Here is a 14701-nt window from a genome sequence, read left to right as displayed (position 1 = left end):
AGGCCGCTGACAGGACCAGGGAGCGTTAACATGGGCCGCAGGCGTGCGTGGTCTCTGGGGCCCGTGAACCTGAGTTACCCTGTAATACCCTTCAGCTAGATGAGCACGTGGCTGTCTGCTAAGTTATGGCGGTGCTCAAATTAGTCTCCTTGTGTTCTAAAACTGAAAACAGAGGCTGCAGCAGTCCAATCGCTTTCAAGCATTTTTCATCCGAGAAATGACAAAAGTGGGCATTGTGCTACTCGTCTTCATCATTATTTGTACTGCTGATTAAAAGTAATTGTCCAATCAAGAACAATTTGTTGTGCAGTCACACCCTCAGGCTGGACGGAGACAGACCAGAGGAGAATGAAGCCCTAGATACCAAAAACCAAACCAGCCCTAATTGAGAATGATGGCACTTTTGTTCCTTTGAATGGCACCCACTCACTTGTGTGAAGTCACAAGAGGAGGTCTTGCTTTCAAAGCATTGAGTGATCTCAGTGCTTCCCATGCTGACTGTGCAACCAGTGGTTCCCTGGCCAATAGCCCTTATTATGATTAGAAGGGAGCTCAATTATTTGGGGTATTTGTGCAAGGGAAAGCGCTTTGGCAGAGCAGCAGCAGTGCACTAGAAGCCAGGAGTAGTAATGTGCAGCAGTGTTGTGCTTGTACTGCAGGATGACAGTGCAATCTTAAAACAAGAGTTGCTGAGCTAGGGTAAAAATATTAGTTTGTAGATTTTTTTTTCTTTATTTAAAGGTTTATTTTGGGTTATTTAATGTGGAGTTGTTTGAGGCACGTACATATACATAGTCTGTAGATCAGCAATTAAAGGTACTGAAAAAGGTCCACCTAAAAAAATCAATATCAGTTTAAGTGTATGTGATATTTACATATATTTATAGTATTTTAAATTTAAATTCTTGTATGTTTTTTGTAGCAACCTAGACAGCTGAAATTCATTTTGTCACTTGCATGTTATTTTAAATGTTGGTGGAATATTGTTGTTAACATTTTCACTACTTTTTGGAGATATTTTGGTGTTTTAGCAATGTTGCTTTATTATATAAAGTACAGGAAACATCATGCTGAGGATGCGACGATTTGTCACAATTGCAACATTGCATGTATATGTGTATTGATTTCGTTTAGGTGGACCTTTTTTTAGTGGCTGAAACATGTTTTGTTGCTGACTAACCGGGGGTGCGTATCTTCTGCCACTTCAGATAATTCAAACCATCCCTTTAAAATGGAAACCCACATAACACAAAAATATAAAACATTTATATGAGACATTTCTATATTACTCAAAGGGGAAATTAAAGGGGAACCTGAGATGTTTGGGATTCAAGTGTATTTGCAGCATATACAGTACCAGGAGCTTTGTCTGTGAAGAGGAGTAGGGGTCCTCGGTAAATGAGGCCACTGCTCTTTCCCAGAGACCATCCTCTCTCTGTGCTGTACATCCAAAGCTCATGCAGGTGCCTGGGGGACACAAGGGGTCTCTGCTGCTGCTGCTGAAGTCTGTGTTGTGAGACCCAGTGCTGAGGGCTGAGAGCCAGCCCGCACCGCCGGGAACAGCCATGGCCCCGTTTCCTTGGAGACGAGGGTCAGTGGGTGCTGGAATTTCTTCTGGGGAGCGCTGACCCTGATTTATGAATTCATTTAACTCCGGCCACTATGACAAAACACGCAGCAGCTAACAGTGGATTTGTGCAGACAGTCATGGCGCGGGCTTAACGAGCATTACCACGAACAATACTTGGTTAGACTTCATCTTACTCACTCGGACAAGCTCGGTCCTGCTGATTTACTGCAGGGTGGCATGCTACAGTAAGGCACAATAAGCCTGGTTTAGTAGACCACTCTTAAGACAGACCAGGTTATGTTGTACTGTACGTGCTTGGACAGGTGTGAGAAGTGTGTGTTTACACCCCTGTGCTGTCTCCTCTGCAGGTGTTCGCTTTTGACCACTGTTTCTGGTCCATGGATGAGTCCAACGTTCCCAAATATGCCGGTGAGTCATAAGTACTGTGAAACTGATCCCTCACTCATCACCAAAGAACTCAAATCATGTCCCAAGTGAAGACCTGCTGAGTTTTGTGCAGCAATAGTGCAGGGAAAGTCCCCACTTGATGGAAAGCTCTTTTTGCATCATGCAAAACAAAGCATTGTGGGTGTATAGGATCATTTGCATTGTGAGTGAATACATTAAAGCTGGGTTGCACCAACAATTATTAATTTTGAAACCTTTTTAAATCATGGTTTAATTTTTAATTTTGTTGCACCAAGCTTATAAACTAGTTAAAATGAAAAAAGATTACATATCAGCCTCGTTAAACCTCAGTTTAGTTTTTGATCTAAACCTACATTACATTTAAATCTGTTGCACCAAAACTTTAAATGCCAATTTTAAATGTGATCCAGTATTAACTTTAAATCCATACTTGAGGAGGCTGAACTTTTAAAATGGCTGCCTTTTGAGATGTATTGTGCAAAAGGAGGAGTAATTAGAGCTTCTCTGCTGAGCCATCGTGAAAAGATTAACTAAGCTAATGAACTCTTAAGCTAGCAAACAGTGTAATGTATTGTTAACTTTCTTGCCAGCTAGTAAACAATGTGATACTTTGTTAAGGAATACAGAACAGATGAAAGTTAACAGTTTCACCTGCTCTATGCTGGTCCCAACAGCACTCAAATTTATTTTTATTTTTATTTTTTAATTTATTTTATTTTGGATAAGCAAACATTTACATATTTATTTGATTGATTGAACTTTAATTTTGGTTTAAATCATTAAAATTACTGTAAAACAGAGATTAGTCTTGAATTGTGCGACAGAGCTCTGTTTAATTTTAAATCTGGATTTACTGATTTTAAACCTAATTAAACTAATCATAGATTAAATTAACCTTTGTTAGTGCAACCCAGTCTTAATCATCTTTATGAAAATAGCGAAACCACCATCAGGTTTTATGCAATATGTACTCAAATACTGGTCAGTTGTATTTGTATCTGTTAGCATCCACCAGTGTTCTGCTTCTTTTGTACCAAACCACATTCTAAATTCAATTTCTTCAACTAGCATTCATTGTCTTCTTCCTTTCATTTCTCTAATGAGCGCCGCACAGAAAAGGTTAGAGCTACAGTTTTTGTACCATCTATAGAGAAGAGGTTATTGCTGCCAGTGTCCGAGGCACATTTACATAATCATTGTAGATATTTTCCTTGTCATATTGCTCTCATTTTGTGATGGAAATGTAATGCTTTACATCTGCTTTGTGCTGAACCGACAAGGCAATCTGTTCAGTGAAGGGCTGCCTCAAGGGCCCGGGCCAAGGCTTTATTTAGCTCATTAAACAGCTGTCCCGTTCAGCAGGAGCACGACAGTAAGCAGCACAAGAGATTTCTCTACACGGTCCAACATTTTCCTCATGACCAGACAGACAGGAGTCTGTCACCTTTCATGAATCGTATTCTTTGTTGCGTCTTGTTTAGAGGCCCTTGTTGATACATTTCTCTGTTTTCATTTTACTCCATTAATTTAAGGCTGCAAACCAGACAACTAAGAGTACTTATGCAACTGAATGTTTGATCTGTTTACCATAATCTCCATGGTAACCAAGTCTTTGTCTAAAAGGTCAAGAGGTGGTGTTCAAGTGCCTTGGAGAGGGAATACTTGAAAATGCATTCCAGGGATATAATGCCTGCATATTTGCCTATGGACAAACAGGTAACTGAAAATCCAGATGAATCTTCTTTGAGTCACTCTTTTATTAAATGTCTTAAGTCTTTAAGTATATTCGCAGGTCGAGTCGTCTCCAGATGTGTCTGTAGAAAGAACAGGAAGACTTGTATTTGTGATCGCACTGGTGAATCACTTAACTCATATCCTTCCTCATCATGAATCAAATTAGCTCTTTTATTCCACTTCCTGCCTTAGAGGGAAACGCTCAGTAAGAGACACACCTACTCAAAGGTTTGAAGAGAAGAGCACAAATATTTCAGTGGCCCTCCAGTCACCTGATGTTTAAGAAAGAGAGTAGCACATTAGTCATGTTGGGAACTAGAGAGGCACAAGGTGTTTGGTTTGATTTCAAAGCAGTGTTAGTCTAAATAAAAGAATTAATTTCAGTGATATTAGCGGCATACCTCTAGGAATGGCAGTTTTGGTTGTTCCTTCAGTTGGTCCTCTGTTTTGGTTCACAATGTGCCGTCATTCATTCATGAATCCTAATGACTTTGGTCTAGAGATGTCCAGATTGATCAGCCGCCAGTTGTTATCAGCTGATATTCATTATGCAAATATGCGATAGGGAGATATGGATTAATTCTTTCTAGTCACCGATTGCAAAAACTGATCAATGACGCTAAACGCTAAACTAATATGGTGACAACTTTATACCTCCTCATCATCACCATGTTGGTTGGTTGGTTGTTGTCATTGTCATTGACTTTTGTTAGCATTTTGATGTTAGCCTTTAGCTCAAAGCACTGCTATGTTTAAATACAGCTTCACAGTTAGCTGCTAGCTGGCTGCAGACTTTATGTAATGTTACAACATGTAGAGAATTTGTTATTTTGTGATCAAGAAAGGCTCAATTTGCAAAATCTCAAACAGTTGTGTTCTATTCAGAGTTTCACTGTTATTGGAGCACTGTGCTGTATAGCCCTCTCTCTGTAGGGGACATAATCATGTGTGACTGTAATGTCCATGCAGGTTCAGGCAAGTCCTTTTCCATGATGGGGAACGGGGAGCAGCCGGGTTTAATCCCTCGACTCTGCTGCTCGCTGTTTGAGAGGGTCCACAGAGAGGAGAACGAGGCCCACACTTTTAAGGTGGAGGTGTCGTACATGGAGATCTACAACGAGAAGGTCCGTGACCTGCTTGATCCCAAAGGGTGAGTCTGATGTGTGGTCTTGTACGTTTTCTTCAGAAAAAAGCACATGTGAATTTAATGAGCTAATGCTTTGGTAATGCTTTTGGCCTACATGTTGACAGACACAGCTGGTTGCACAAACTGTGGTCTCATAGTCTAGATTCGCTCCAACTCCTGCACGAGCACGTACTTTGTGTTCGTTCGCGTCCCTGTTTACAGCTCTGTTGTGTCTAGTAGCCTGAATGGGGGACGGCGACAGAGTGATGTGAGTAGGAAGCTGAACCCAGTCATTTCCTGCAGGACAGCGTCCAGCATCGTCCTCGGACACTGCTGCATTCTTTGCCTCCGTGGTCTGATGTGGGTTGGCAGACAGACTGCAGGGGAGAGCGGACTGTGAAAGAGTGTGTTTCAGGGACATCTGTTAGTGAAGCTGGGAGCAAGAGAGCGGTCAGAGCAGCCTGTGAGCCGAGCTCCACAGAGGGACCACAGTGCAGTTCTCTGTGTGCTGCAGATGTGTTAAGATGCAGCCAGAGCCCATTCGACTGCAACTTCCTCTCGCTTATATAACAATCGTCACACTCTCTGCGCATCTATCTGCCTCTGTGATGTGTAGGATCAAATACTAGATATGGACATGTCATGCAAAGTCTACCGTAAATTGGATCAATTTGACACTGAAGCGGCTGCGTCCTCTCGTTTGCTGCAGTGGGTGGTTAATTACAAGAGGAGGTTTCTGCCAGCCTCGGTCGTTCTGTGTACTCATAGAAATAAGGGTTCCTGAAGGGTTGAGGTTCCACCCAGAACCATTTGCTTCTGAAAACACCCTGTTTTGAAGAAATAATTTGTCAAGTGTTCTTTGTAAGACTAATGGTTCTATTAAGAACCCTTTTCAACCTAAGTAACTCTTTTTGGAAGAAAGAGTTCTTAATTGATAGTTGAAGTTCTTGACAGAATCTTTAATCAAAGGCTTGTTGTACCATAATAAAAAGGGGTTCTCAGTAGAACCTTCTGGGTGTGTTATAGATAAATCGCTTGGAATATAAAAATGTTCTTTGTAGAACCCCCTGGGTGGGTTGTAGATAAAACCTGTGGAATATAAAAATGGTCCTGGTAGAACCCCCTGGTGTGTTCTAGATAAAACCCTTAGAATATATGAGGGTTCACCGTAGAACCCACTGCGTGGGTTTTAGATAAATCCCTGAGGATATAAAATTGTTCTTGGTAGAACCTGCTAGGTGGGTTCTGGATAAAACTTTTAGAATTTAAAAATGTTCTTGTTAGAACCTGCTGGGTGGGTTCTACTAAGTCTAGATTAAACCTATGGAATATAAAAAGGTTCTTTGAATAACCTGCTGGGTATTTTTTAGATAAAACTCTTGGAACATAAAAATGCTCTTCGGAGAACCCCTGGTGGGTTCTAGATAAAACCTGTGGAATATACGAGGGTTCTCTTTATACTCCACTGACTGGGTTCTAGATTAAACCCCTGGAATATAAAACCCCCGGGACCGGTTTTTGTTAGCACCCTAAGAAGGTGGAAAGCTCCTGGATAGAACCCCCAGTGAGAGATCTGGGTGGAACCACAACACCGTAGAACGGTTCTCTGTAGAACCTCTAATAAGGTCTTCTTGGTGAAACCTTTCTTAGATGGTTTTATGTGTAGGCTGGGTTCTAGGTAGAGCTCTTTGAAAGGATTCCAAGTGGAACCTACAACCAGGAAGCAAAAAGGGTTTTCCTACGGGGACAAGCCGAAGAACCCTGGTTCTATTTCTATTCTATCTAGAGGGCTTCACTGACCTGTTGGTCTGTAGGATTTCTCCTGAACATCCAGCAGGCAGCCTCATGAAGATGAGCTGCAGTTTATCCACCTGCACAGTCTCGTAAAACTCTTTCCTACAGTTTAAGTTGGTGACGCAGCACTTTTATTTAATCAGCATCTTGGAAACCTTAAGCTATCAGATGGCAGTGATTCAGCCTCTGCCTATGTTTTGAGGCTTCCGGTGCAGCCGGCGGATATATGGAGAATTTATAACGGATATCTGGGCCGTGATTTCCTCTTCCTTGTGCCTGTCATTGTTTGCAGTCTGATTATCAACTTCAGACGTTAGAATGGAGTTGGAGGCCAAGTTCTATGAACACATATCTACATATGAATGCAGATAAATTTTTAAAAAGCTGATAAAAACTGTTTTGTCTGACATATGCAGTCAGAGAATTTCAGAGGAATTGAAGTTATTCTGAAAACAGCACTGTTACTAAACATTAACAGGAGGCTGTTTCTAATTCACCAGAAAAGGATTTGACTTAATGTTCCAAGAGGAGGATAAATGAGTCATTTGACCTCCTAAAAACCCCGAAGCATCAAGTTTCCATTCACTCTGATCGAACACTTGAGGTCAGAGGAGATGCTTTTAGCTTCTCCGGGGACAGAATCTGTTGAGCTGCCATGAATGTGAAGGTGTGTGACATGAAATGGACCTTATAGAGAGACCCTAACCCTTCTCACATTATCTTCACTCTTTCTTTTGGCACATATATGTCCTTAATTGTAAATGGTAAGATTTTTTTCCTTTTTTCATCCTTTTTCTTTTATTCATTCCGTTGCTTCGTTTATGTTTGAAGGAGCCGACAGTCCCTGAAAGTTCGGGAACACAAAGTGCTGGGTCCATATGTGGACGGCTTGTCTCAGCTGGCTGTGACCAGCTTTGAGGTGAGTATTTCCCCCTTCTGTCATCATACTGCGACCAGAGGTGAAGCTGAATCCACCCTGTATCACTGACCAGAGGCCTCATATTTCATATACGCAGACATGATTTATAAATGCAGCAGAAATGCTTTAATATCATATCCCCAGTTGTCAAACCGCTGATTTACTTTGGAATAACCATTTCGTTTCAAAACCTCCCAAGTGTAGAAACTCTTTATGACGCATATTCCTGATGTGGGGATGTAGTCATGGGGTTTCGTGTAGTTTGTATGCCAAGCCTTGGCAGGGCCTTCCTTAATTAAGTTTAAACATCTCCACCCTGTTCCTCTGTGCTCTGCTCGGCCTGATAGTCCAGTGGATTGCCCACCGCCTGCCGTGACCCGGCTGAATCACGTGGTGCGCAGCCATGTGAGAATACCGACTGACTCTACTGTTATCAGAATGACTCATTTTCAGGTTTTAAAGTGAAATGTGCTCAAATTGTTTTGTTTTTTTCAGTCTTTCCTAAAACTCTGTCTTTTCAGGACATTGAGGTGTTAATGTCAGAGGGGAACAAATCTCGCACAGTCGCAGCCACCAACATGAACGAGGAGAGCAGTCGATCACACGCCGTCTTCAGTATCATTGTCACGCAAACGCTTTATGATCTTCAGTCTGGGGTCAGTCAGCTTTTTTCAGCCACTTTAACAATAAATTCCACCTTGAATTAAGTGAAACGAATGACCTCATTTGTGTTTTATTCTGTGATTGTATTTGTCCGACTGACTGTTTGTTCATGCTGTGGTGGCAAACAGAATTCAGGGGAGAAAGTGAGCAAGATGAGTCTGGTTGACCTGGCAGGAAGTGAACGAGTGTCCAAGACCGGAGCTGCTGGAGAGAGACTCAAAGAGGGCAGCAACATTAACAAGTAGGTTTACTTTCTGATATGAAAGGCATCCTAACATAAGCACAACGAATCATTTGACAGGTTAGCACTGACACAGCTCAAATGTATTTGTTTGCGTGTGTGTTTGCAGGTCTCTCACCACATTAGGATGTGTGATTTCTGCTCTGGCTGATCAGTCTGCAGGAAAGGGGAAGGCCAAGTTTGTACCATACAGAGACTCAGTCCTCACCTGGCTACTGAAGGTTTGAAACGCACATTACACATATTTATCACTGCCCTCTGTCACGGCTGTTTTAATGATACGTATGGATGAGGGGTATTGTGATATACAGGTATTGTCAATAACTGCAATATTTATAGTATGAAATATTATTATTAATTGTTATAGTATTGTACAGACTCTCTCTCCAGCTCCCTTCACTCGTATTTTGAGTGTAATTTATTTTAAGATGAATTTGACTACTAGCATTATCTTTTTCTTTTTTTTTTTCTTTTTTTTTTTTAGATTTTCTGTAAATATTGCAATATTGAATTCTTTTGGCCACAATAATCATGTAGTGAAAATCTGAAATTGTGACAGTGCAGGTAGGGATGTAACAACATATTGCAAACTGCGATATTGCAGTAAAAAAAATCTCTCAGTGCCTCATTACTGTGCTGGACTTTGACAGTATCTACTGTAATATTACCTGGTTAATTGTTTGATTTTATTATTTTGACTTTGATTTTGTAAAAGAACTGCCACTGACTGTTGAATTGTTTTTCTTTTGTACAAAAGTAATTCAAACATTCAGACAATTATGCTTTGGACATGATTGGCTTTTTTATTTATTAAAGAAGGAAAGCAGAACCACTTTAAGTTAAAAGGAAAAACAAAGTTTCAACACTGTGCACATCAGATTTAGTATTATTTTTTAAGTTGTCATTTTTCATTGGTTTTTATATGAAATAATGTGTGGTAGACTTTTTAATCATGGAATTATCGATATCAGTAATGATATGTGATTCGCTCTTGACATGCTGAAATATGACTGAAAAATGTCATATTTTATATCAAACCTGAAAAAGAGTTAGCATTTAGCGTGAGTTGCACCTCTGGCTCCCTCAGCATTATGACATTTTGTTCTGTGACACAAAGTATGTCAGTAAATATCCCATTCATGAATTTTTGAAGCCAAATCGGGCCACACAGGTTGTTTGGGACATTAAACACCATAATTTCTGTCATGTGTAAGTATCATAAACTTTTGTTTGCCACAGATGTTATTTTCTGCACCAATCCACAATTCAATGGAAAAATCCAAACAGCTTGTTTTGGAGATAATCAGAGCGCTGCTAATTTCCGGGTCCTTGCAGCACTCTATTATCTTTGTTGTTGCAATCTTTGCATGCAGACTGAAAAGATTTTTAAGCTATTCTTCCATCTGATGTGTTTTTGTATCTTCAGGACAATCTTGGAGGCAACAGCAAGACAGCCATGATAGCAACAGTTAGTCCAGCAGCTGATAACTATGAGGAGACTCTGTCCACGCTCCGTTACGCGGACAGAGCCAAGAGAATCGTCAACCACGCCGTGGTGAATGAAGACCCCAATGCTCGCATCATCAGAGAGCTCAGGGAGGAGGTGGAGAAGCTCAAAGTTCAGCTCTCTCAGGCCGAGGTGAGAGGAGGGATTGGGTGGAGCAAAGAGGCACGCAGATTACGAATGAATCTGTGCCAGATTTGTCATCAAACCACATGATGATCCAGCTGATTGTTTTGTTCTGCTGTTCCCATCAGTCCATGAAGGCTCCAGAGCTGAAGGAGAAACTGCATGAGTCTGAGAAACTCATTCAGGAGATGACTGTCACCTGGGAGGAGAAACTGAGGAAGACAGAGGAGATCGCCACTGTATGCACATCAGTCATAAACACACTCCAGAACCTTTAATTCATATTCAGTATATTTATACAGTACAGTCACACTGTAATTATCTTTGTTTACAGGAGCGTCAGAAACAGCTTGAGAGCATGGGTATCTCCCTGGAGACATCAGGGATTAAAGTGGGTGAAGACAAGTGTTTCCTGGTCAATCTGAACGCAGATCCTGCCCTGAACGAGCTGCTGGTCTACTACCTGAAGGTAACGCCATGTGACAGTGCAACTCTGGCAAGACGACTAATCGCACATCCAACCTATTGCCATTAATACATCAAGATTTATACTTATAACATGCTGCATTCACGTGCTCCTCAGATGGTCTCATTTCCTGAGTGGAGAAGCCATTTTTCTGGCATTGTTCACGAGCTTTTAAATTGTATTGTGGAAACAACATGGACGCTATTAAGAGTAGGTTAGGGCTGTTGTACCTGCTTAAGTGTCTGGATGATGGATGGCTGTGACTAGCCTCCCAGTGAAGATTCATGTTGCTATCTGAGTGTGCTGCAGCTTTAAAGAAAAAAAATGGACAAGACCTAAAACCACTAAAATATTGCATTACCTGACTTGTTATCAGAGTTAATGCTAATAAATAACTTTTTAAACTAAACTAGGTCACCCTACATGGACAGCAACTGACGGTTACAACCTAAAGAACAGGATTTGTAGGCCAGAATGTATCTGCAGCACTATAGTACTTAATTATAATGTTGATTTGTCACATAGTTTTCCTTTGTCAACTAATTGCAGCTTCTGCAATTTGGATATTGCACTTGGCCATCTTGTGATTTTGATTAACTGTGGCAAATGCGGTAACCTTTCGTTTCTAGAGTCTGCAAAAGTCTCACATCCAAAACACCTTGTAAAGTCTGTACAGACGTCAGAGAAGTGGACAAGGTTGCTGCAAGAATAGCTGCTGAAAAAAAAAGCCAGTTAGTCACACGCTCCCTCGCTCTCTGGTGTTACAGTATATCGTTAATGACACAAACCCACTACCTTGCCCCCCCCCACATACCACAACAGTAATATTTACCGTTGACCATGAGGCCATGAACACAGCACATATGTTGCAGTGATCCTGATGACCCTGTGAGAGCAGAGAGGAGTCCAGTCAGGACTGTGCAGAGCACTGAAGTGGAACAAGCAGCCAGTTAGCTGGACCTGTAAGAGCAGAGGCATGTGAGAGAGCAGCCTGTACAGCGCACTGAACAACAGGCCTTTGTCTGCGTGCTGCAGGCCAGCCTGGCATATCAGTGTGGAATGAGTGAAGTGGGTTAGTTCACTGCGGGGTAGGACATCCTCTAGAAGCTGGGATGGATGTTTGTTTAACAACGCCCACTCCTGCAACGAGAGAGACATGATTTTTTTTCACTTAGGCATGGTTTTGCTTTGTTTTAATCTTGAATTTCATGAAATTAAAGAATTACTTGGTTTTATTTTTTCTTACTGACAATACTCCTGTGCAAATTGGTTCAATAAACAGTTTGCAGAAGGCTATGACCTGACAGTTGGAACACAATGTTTAGTGTAATTATTTTAAGATCTTCCATTGTAGTTCCCTTAATCTGTCCTCCACCTGTGTCCAGGAGCACACGCGTGTGGGCGCCGACACGTCTCAGGACATCCAGCTGTTTGGGATCGGCATCCAGCCGGAGCACTGCGTCCTGGAGCTCTGCCCAGATGGTGATGTCACCCTGATGCCCATCGGGAACGCCAGGTGAGCTACCAAACAACCACCTCCAACATGCTCTTCGTCTGTCTCTCTGTTGTCTCTCTGCTTCATGGATGACTGGACGTCAGAGTTTCACATGACCTCACTGTACAGGAATCTATGATCTGAGCTCCTCGCTTTGATATCAGAGCCATGTCTCCCTCCCACTACAAAGAGATTCTTCCCTCTCAATTAGTTTTTCCCTGTTTAAAGTTGATTATAATACCATCTGACATCTTCATTATTAGATTTTATTTTCTCTCTTTGTTACTTCACTGTGGTATTTGTCATGGAGTATCACTATTTTCTGTTGTATTAGAGACACTTCAAAAAATATATGAATTATAAAACTATCTTCTTCTGTTGTTTCACCTTGAATTTGCATGTCATGTTTTTTTCACCTGATATTTCAGGCATGTGATATTTGAAGTGATACCTTAGGCACTGCTGGCCTTTTGTTTTTGTAAATATTTTTTGTAAATATACTTTGCTTGTAAATGCACTTTTTTGTGTAAATGAATGAATTGTCCATGCATTTCTAATTATACAATTTTGTAGTGTTTCTGTAGTGTGTTGCACTGTATATCTGCATGTGTGATCACATGATCTGTAGGGTGACCACCACTGGTTGTATATATCGAGGTGTGTCTTCTCATCTTGTTCATGTTTGATGAAAGGCTGATGCCCAAAACGTCTCATGTGGTGACGCTATTAAATATCCTAAATGAGCAGTTTCTGGTGTGTGGATCTATTTATGTATTTCTGTTTTCTACAGGACCTGTGTAAATGGAACAATGATCGATTCCTTGGTGCACCTGTGGCACGGAGATCGAATCTTATGGGGCAACAATCATTTCTTCAGGTATAAGACTTTCAAGTAGGCCTGCAACTAACGATTACTTCATCATCGATTAATTTGTTGATCATTTTCTTGATTCAAAGATGAGTTGTTTGTCCATAAAATGTCACAAAAAATGTCCAAAAGTGATCCTCAAGTGTCTTGTTTTGTCCAAAATCCAAAGGTATTGAGTTTACTGTCATAGAGGAGTAAATAATCCAGAAAATATCCACGTGAGAGTTTGAAATCAGAGAATTTGAACATTTTTTTCTAAACTGATTGATCGATTAATCAACTAATTGTTGCAGCTCTATATTTGAAGTGTATCATGAAATGAAAAAGTCACTGATTGGTCGTCTTGTTGCTCTGCAGGATTAATCTGCCTAAACGAAAGCGGCGGGACCGTTTAAAGGAGCTGGAGAGAGCTTCTCCCAGAGAGAGCTTTGTCGAGGCAGATGTGGAGACGGCTAGCGAGGCCTCTTCTGAGCAGGACTACAGCTACGAGTTTGCCCAGATGGAGGTCATAATGAAGACTCTGGGGAACAATGGTATGATTAGGATAATCTGCCTTCTGCAATCTACATTATCCTTTCAGCTTTTAGGCCACAGCTGTATACAGAGTGTGCTCCACGTAGCTTCTTCCAGCTACTCTTTTAATAACATCTTTTAGATATACTCGTGTACTTTGTTTATCTCCCGATCTTGAATACAGAAAAGAACATTTCTTGTGTTAACTGCAACAATAATCTATTTTGTCAGACGATTGTTGCTAAAAAAAAAAAAAAATCCAGATTTTTGTGGTCAGATGGATCCTGGGTGGAGCTGAGGTGGGATGAACAAAAGACACCACAGCTGAGACAGATCAGATACTGTAGAGCTCAAAGTAATGATTACATTCATTATAGATCATTTCGGGACAGTTTGTCTTAAAATGTCAGAAAATGTTAAAAAAAAATGGACATTACAATTACCTGGAACCCATGTTGACAGTTGTTTTTTGTCATCAACACTCCAAAACCCAAAGATATTCAGTTTAAAATGATGATTTACGATGATACAAAACAGAGAAAAGATGCGAACCCTAACATTTAGGGCTGGTTTTCCTTTGGTTTTAGTCTTGAGTTTCTTGAAAGTGAAAGAGTTACTGAGTCACCAAAGATTCAGCATTTGTACTTGGCAATAGACAGAAATGATTAATTTGATTCAAAATTAGTTTTCAAACTGTTTTTCTATCAATCTGTTGAGTTTTGTGGTTGATTGTCTAAATGATTATTTAAACAGTCATTTCAGTATGAATTACAAATATTTTTGTATCATGAAGACGCTAATGCTTGTGGGAAAAAATGACTGATTTTGTCTTAGGCCTGTGCTATAAAACAGTAGTGATATCACTACTTTATCAGCAAAAGACCATGGCAATATCAATGGCAATAAGAAAATGTTCAGTAGTTTCACTTTCAGGTCCAGTGTGCAAGATTCAGACTCATCTATTGGCAAAACGTGGCAGAAATGGTTTTCATTAGTGTATAATCACCTGAGAAATAAAAATTGCTTTTGTGTGAACAGCCAATAATTTAAGATATGTGTTGTTCAGTTTCACCACTCTGTGATACAACAGCAGAAACAGTGTGCAGTAATTAAAAAAGGACAAGTCTCTTACCTGTGTGCCTTGAAAAATAAAGTGGTTTAGCCTTTTTCCTCCTCATCAGTATTGACTGAAATTATACGTTGTTGTTTACTGTCCTGTTGCATTGCTGAAGCTTTGCTTGGTGCTGTACCTG

The 14701-nt window shown here is 40.7% G+C and overlaps 1 protein-coding gene across 7 annotated transcripts in view; it reads left to right on the top strand.

Moving 5' to 3' along the window:
• kif13a (kinesin family member 13A) overlaps positions 1–14701 on the top strand; it is a 54125-nt gene that overhangs the window by 19810 nt on the left and 19614 nt on the right. For all 7 annotated transcript variants that reach the window (XM_084726558.1, XM_084726556.1, XM_084726557.1 and 4 more), the window contains exons 4-16: positions 1939–1999; positions 3623–3715; positions 4703–4883; positions 7485–7572; positions 8094–8228; positions 8364–8476; positions 8586–8697; positions 9903–10115; positions 10235–10345; positions 10441–10575; positions 11958–12088; positions 12858–12944; positions 13293–13468. In XM_084726558.1, the coding sequence (XP_084582684.1) occupies positions 1939–1999; positions 3623–3715; positions 4703–4883; positions 7485–7572; positions 8094–8228; positions 8364–8476; positions 8586–8697; positions 9903–10115; positions 10235–10345; positions 10441–10575; positions 11958–12088; positions 12858–12944; positions 13293–13468 (1636 nt within the window). The remainder of the gene's footprint in view (positions 1–1938; positions 2000–3622; positions 3716–4702; positions 4884–7484; positions 7573–8093; positions 8229–8363; positions 8477–8585; positions 8698–9902; positions 10116–10234; positions 10346–10440; positions 10576–11957; positions 12089–12857; positions 12945–13292; positions 13469–14701) is intronic.

Source organism: Lutjanus erythropterus, chromosome 9, assembly GCF_056507025.1.
Source record: "Lutjanus erythropterus isolate fLutEry1 chromosome 9, fLutEry1.hap2, whole genome shotgun sequence".
Classification (NCBI taxonomy): domain Eukaryota; kingdom Metazoa; phylum Chordata; class Actinopteri; order Lutjaniformes; family Lutjanidae; genus Lutjanus; species Lutjanus erythropterus.
Note: the sequence above shows the minus strand (reverse complement) of the source record. Positions and strands in the feature narration are given on the sequence as shown.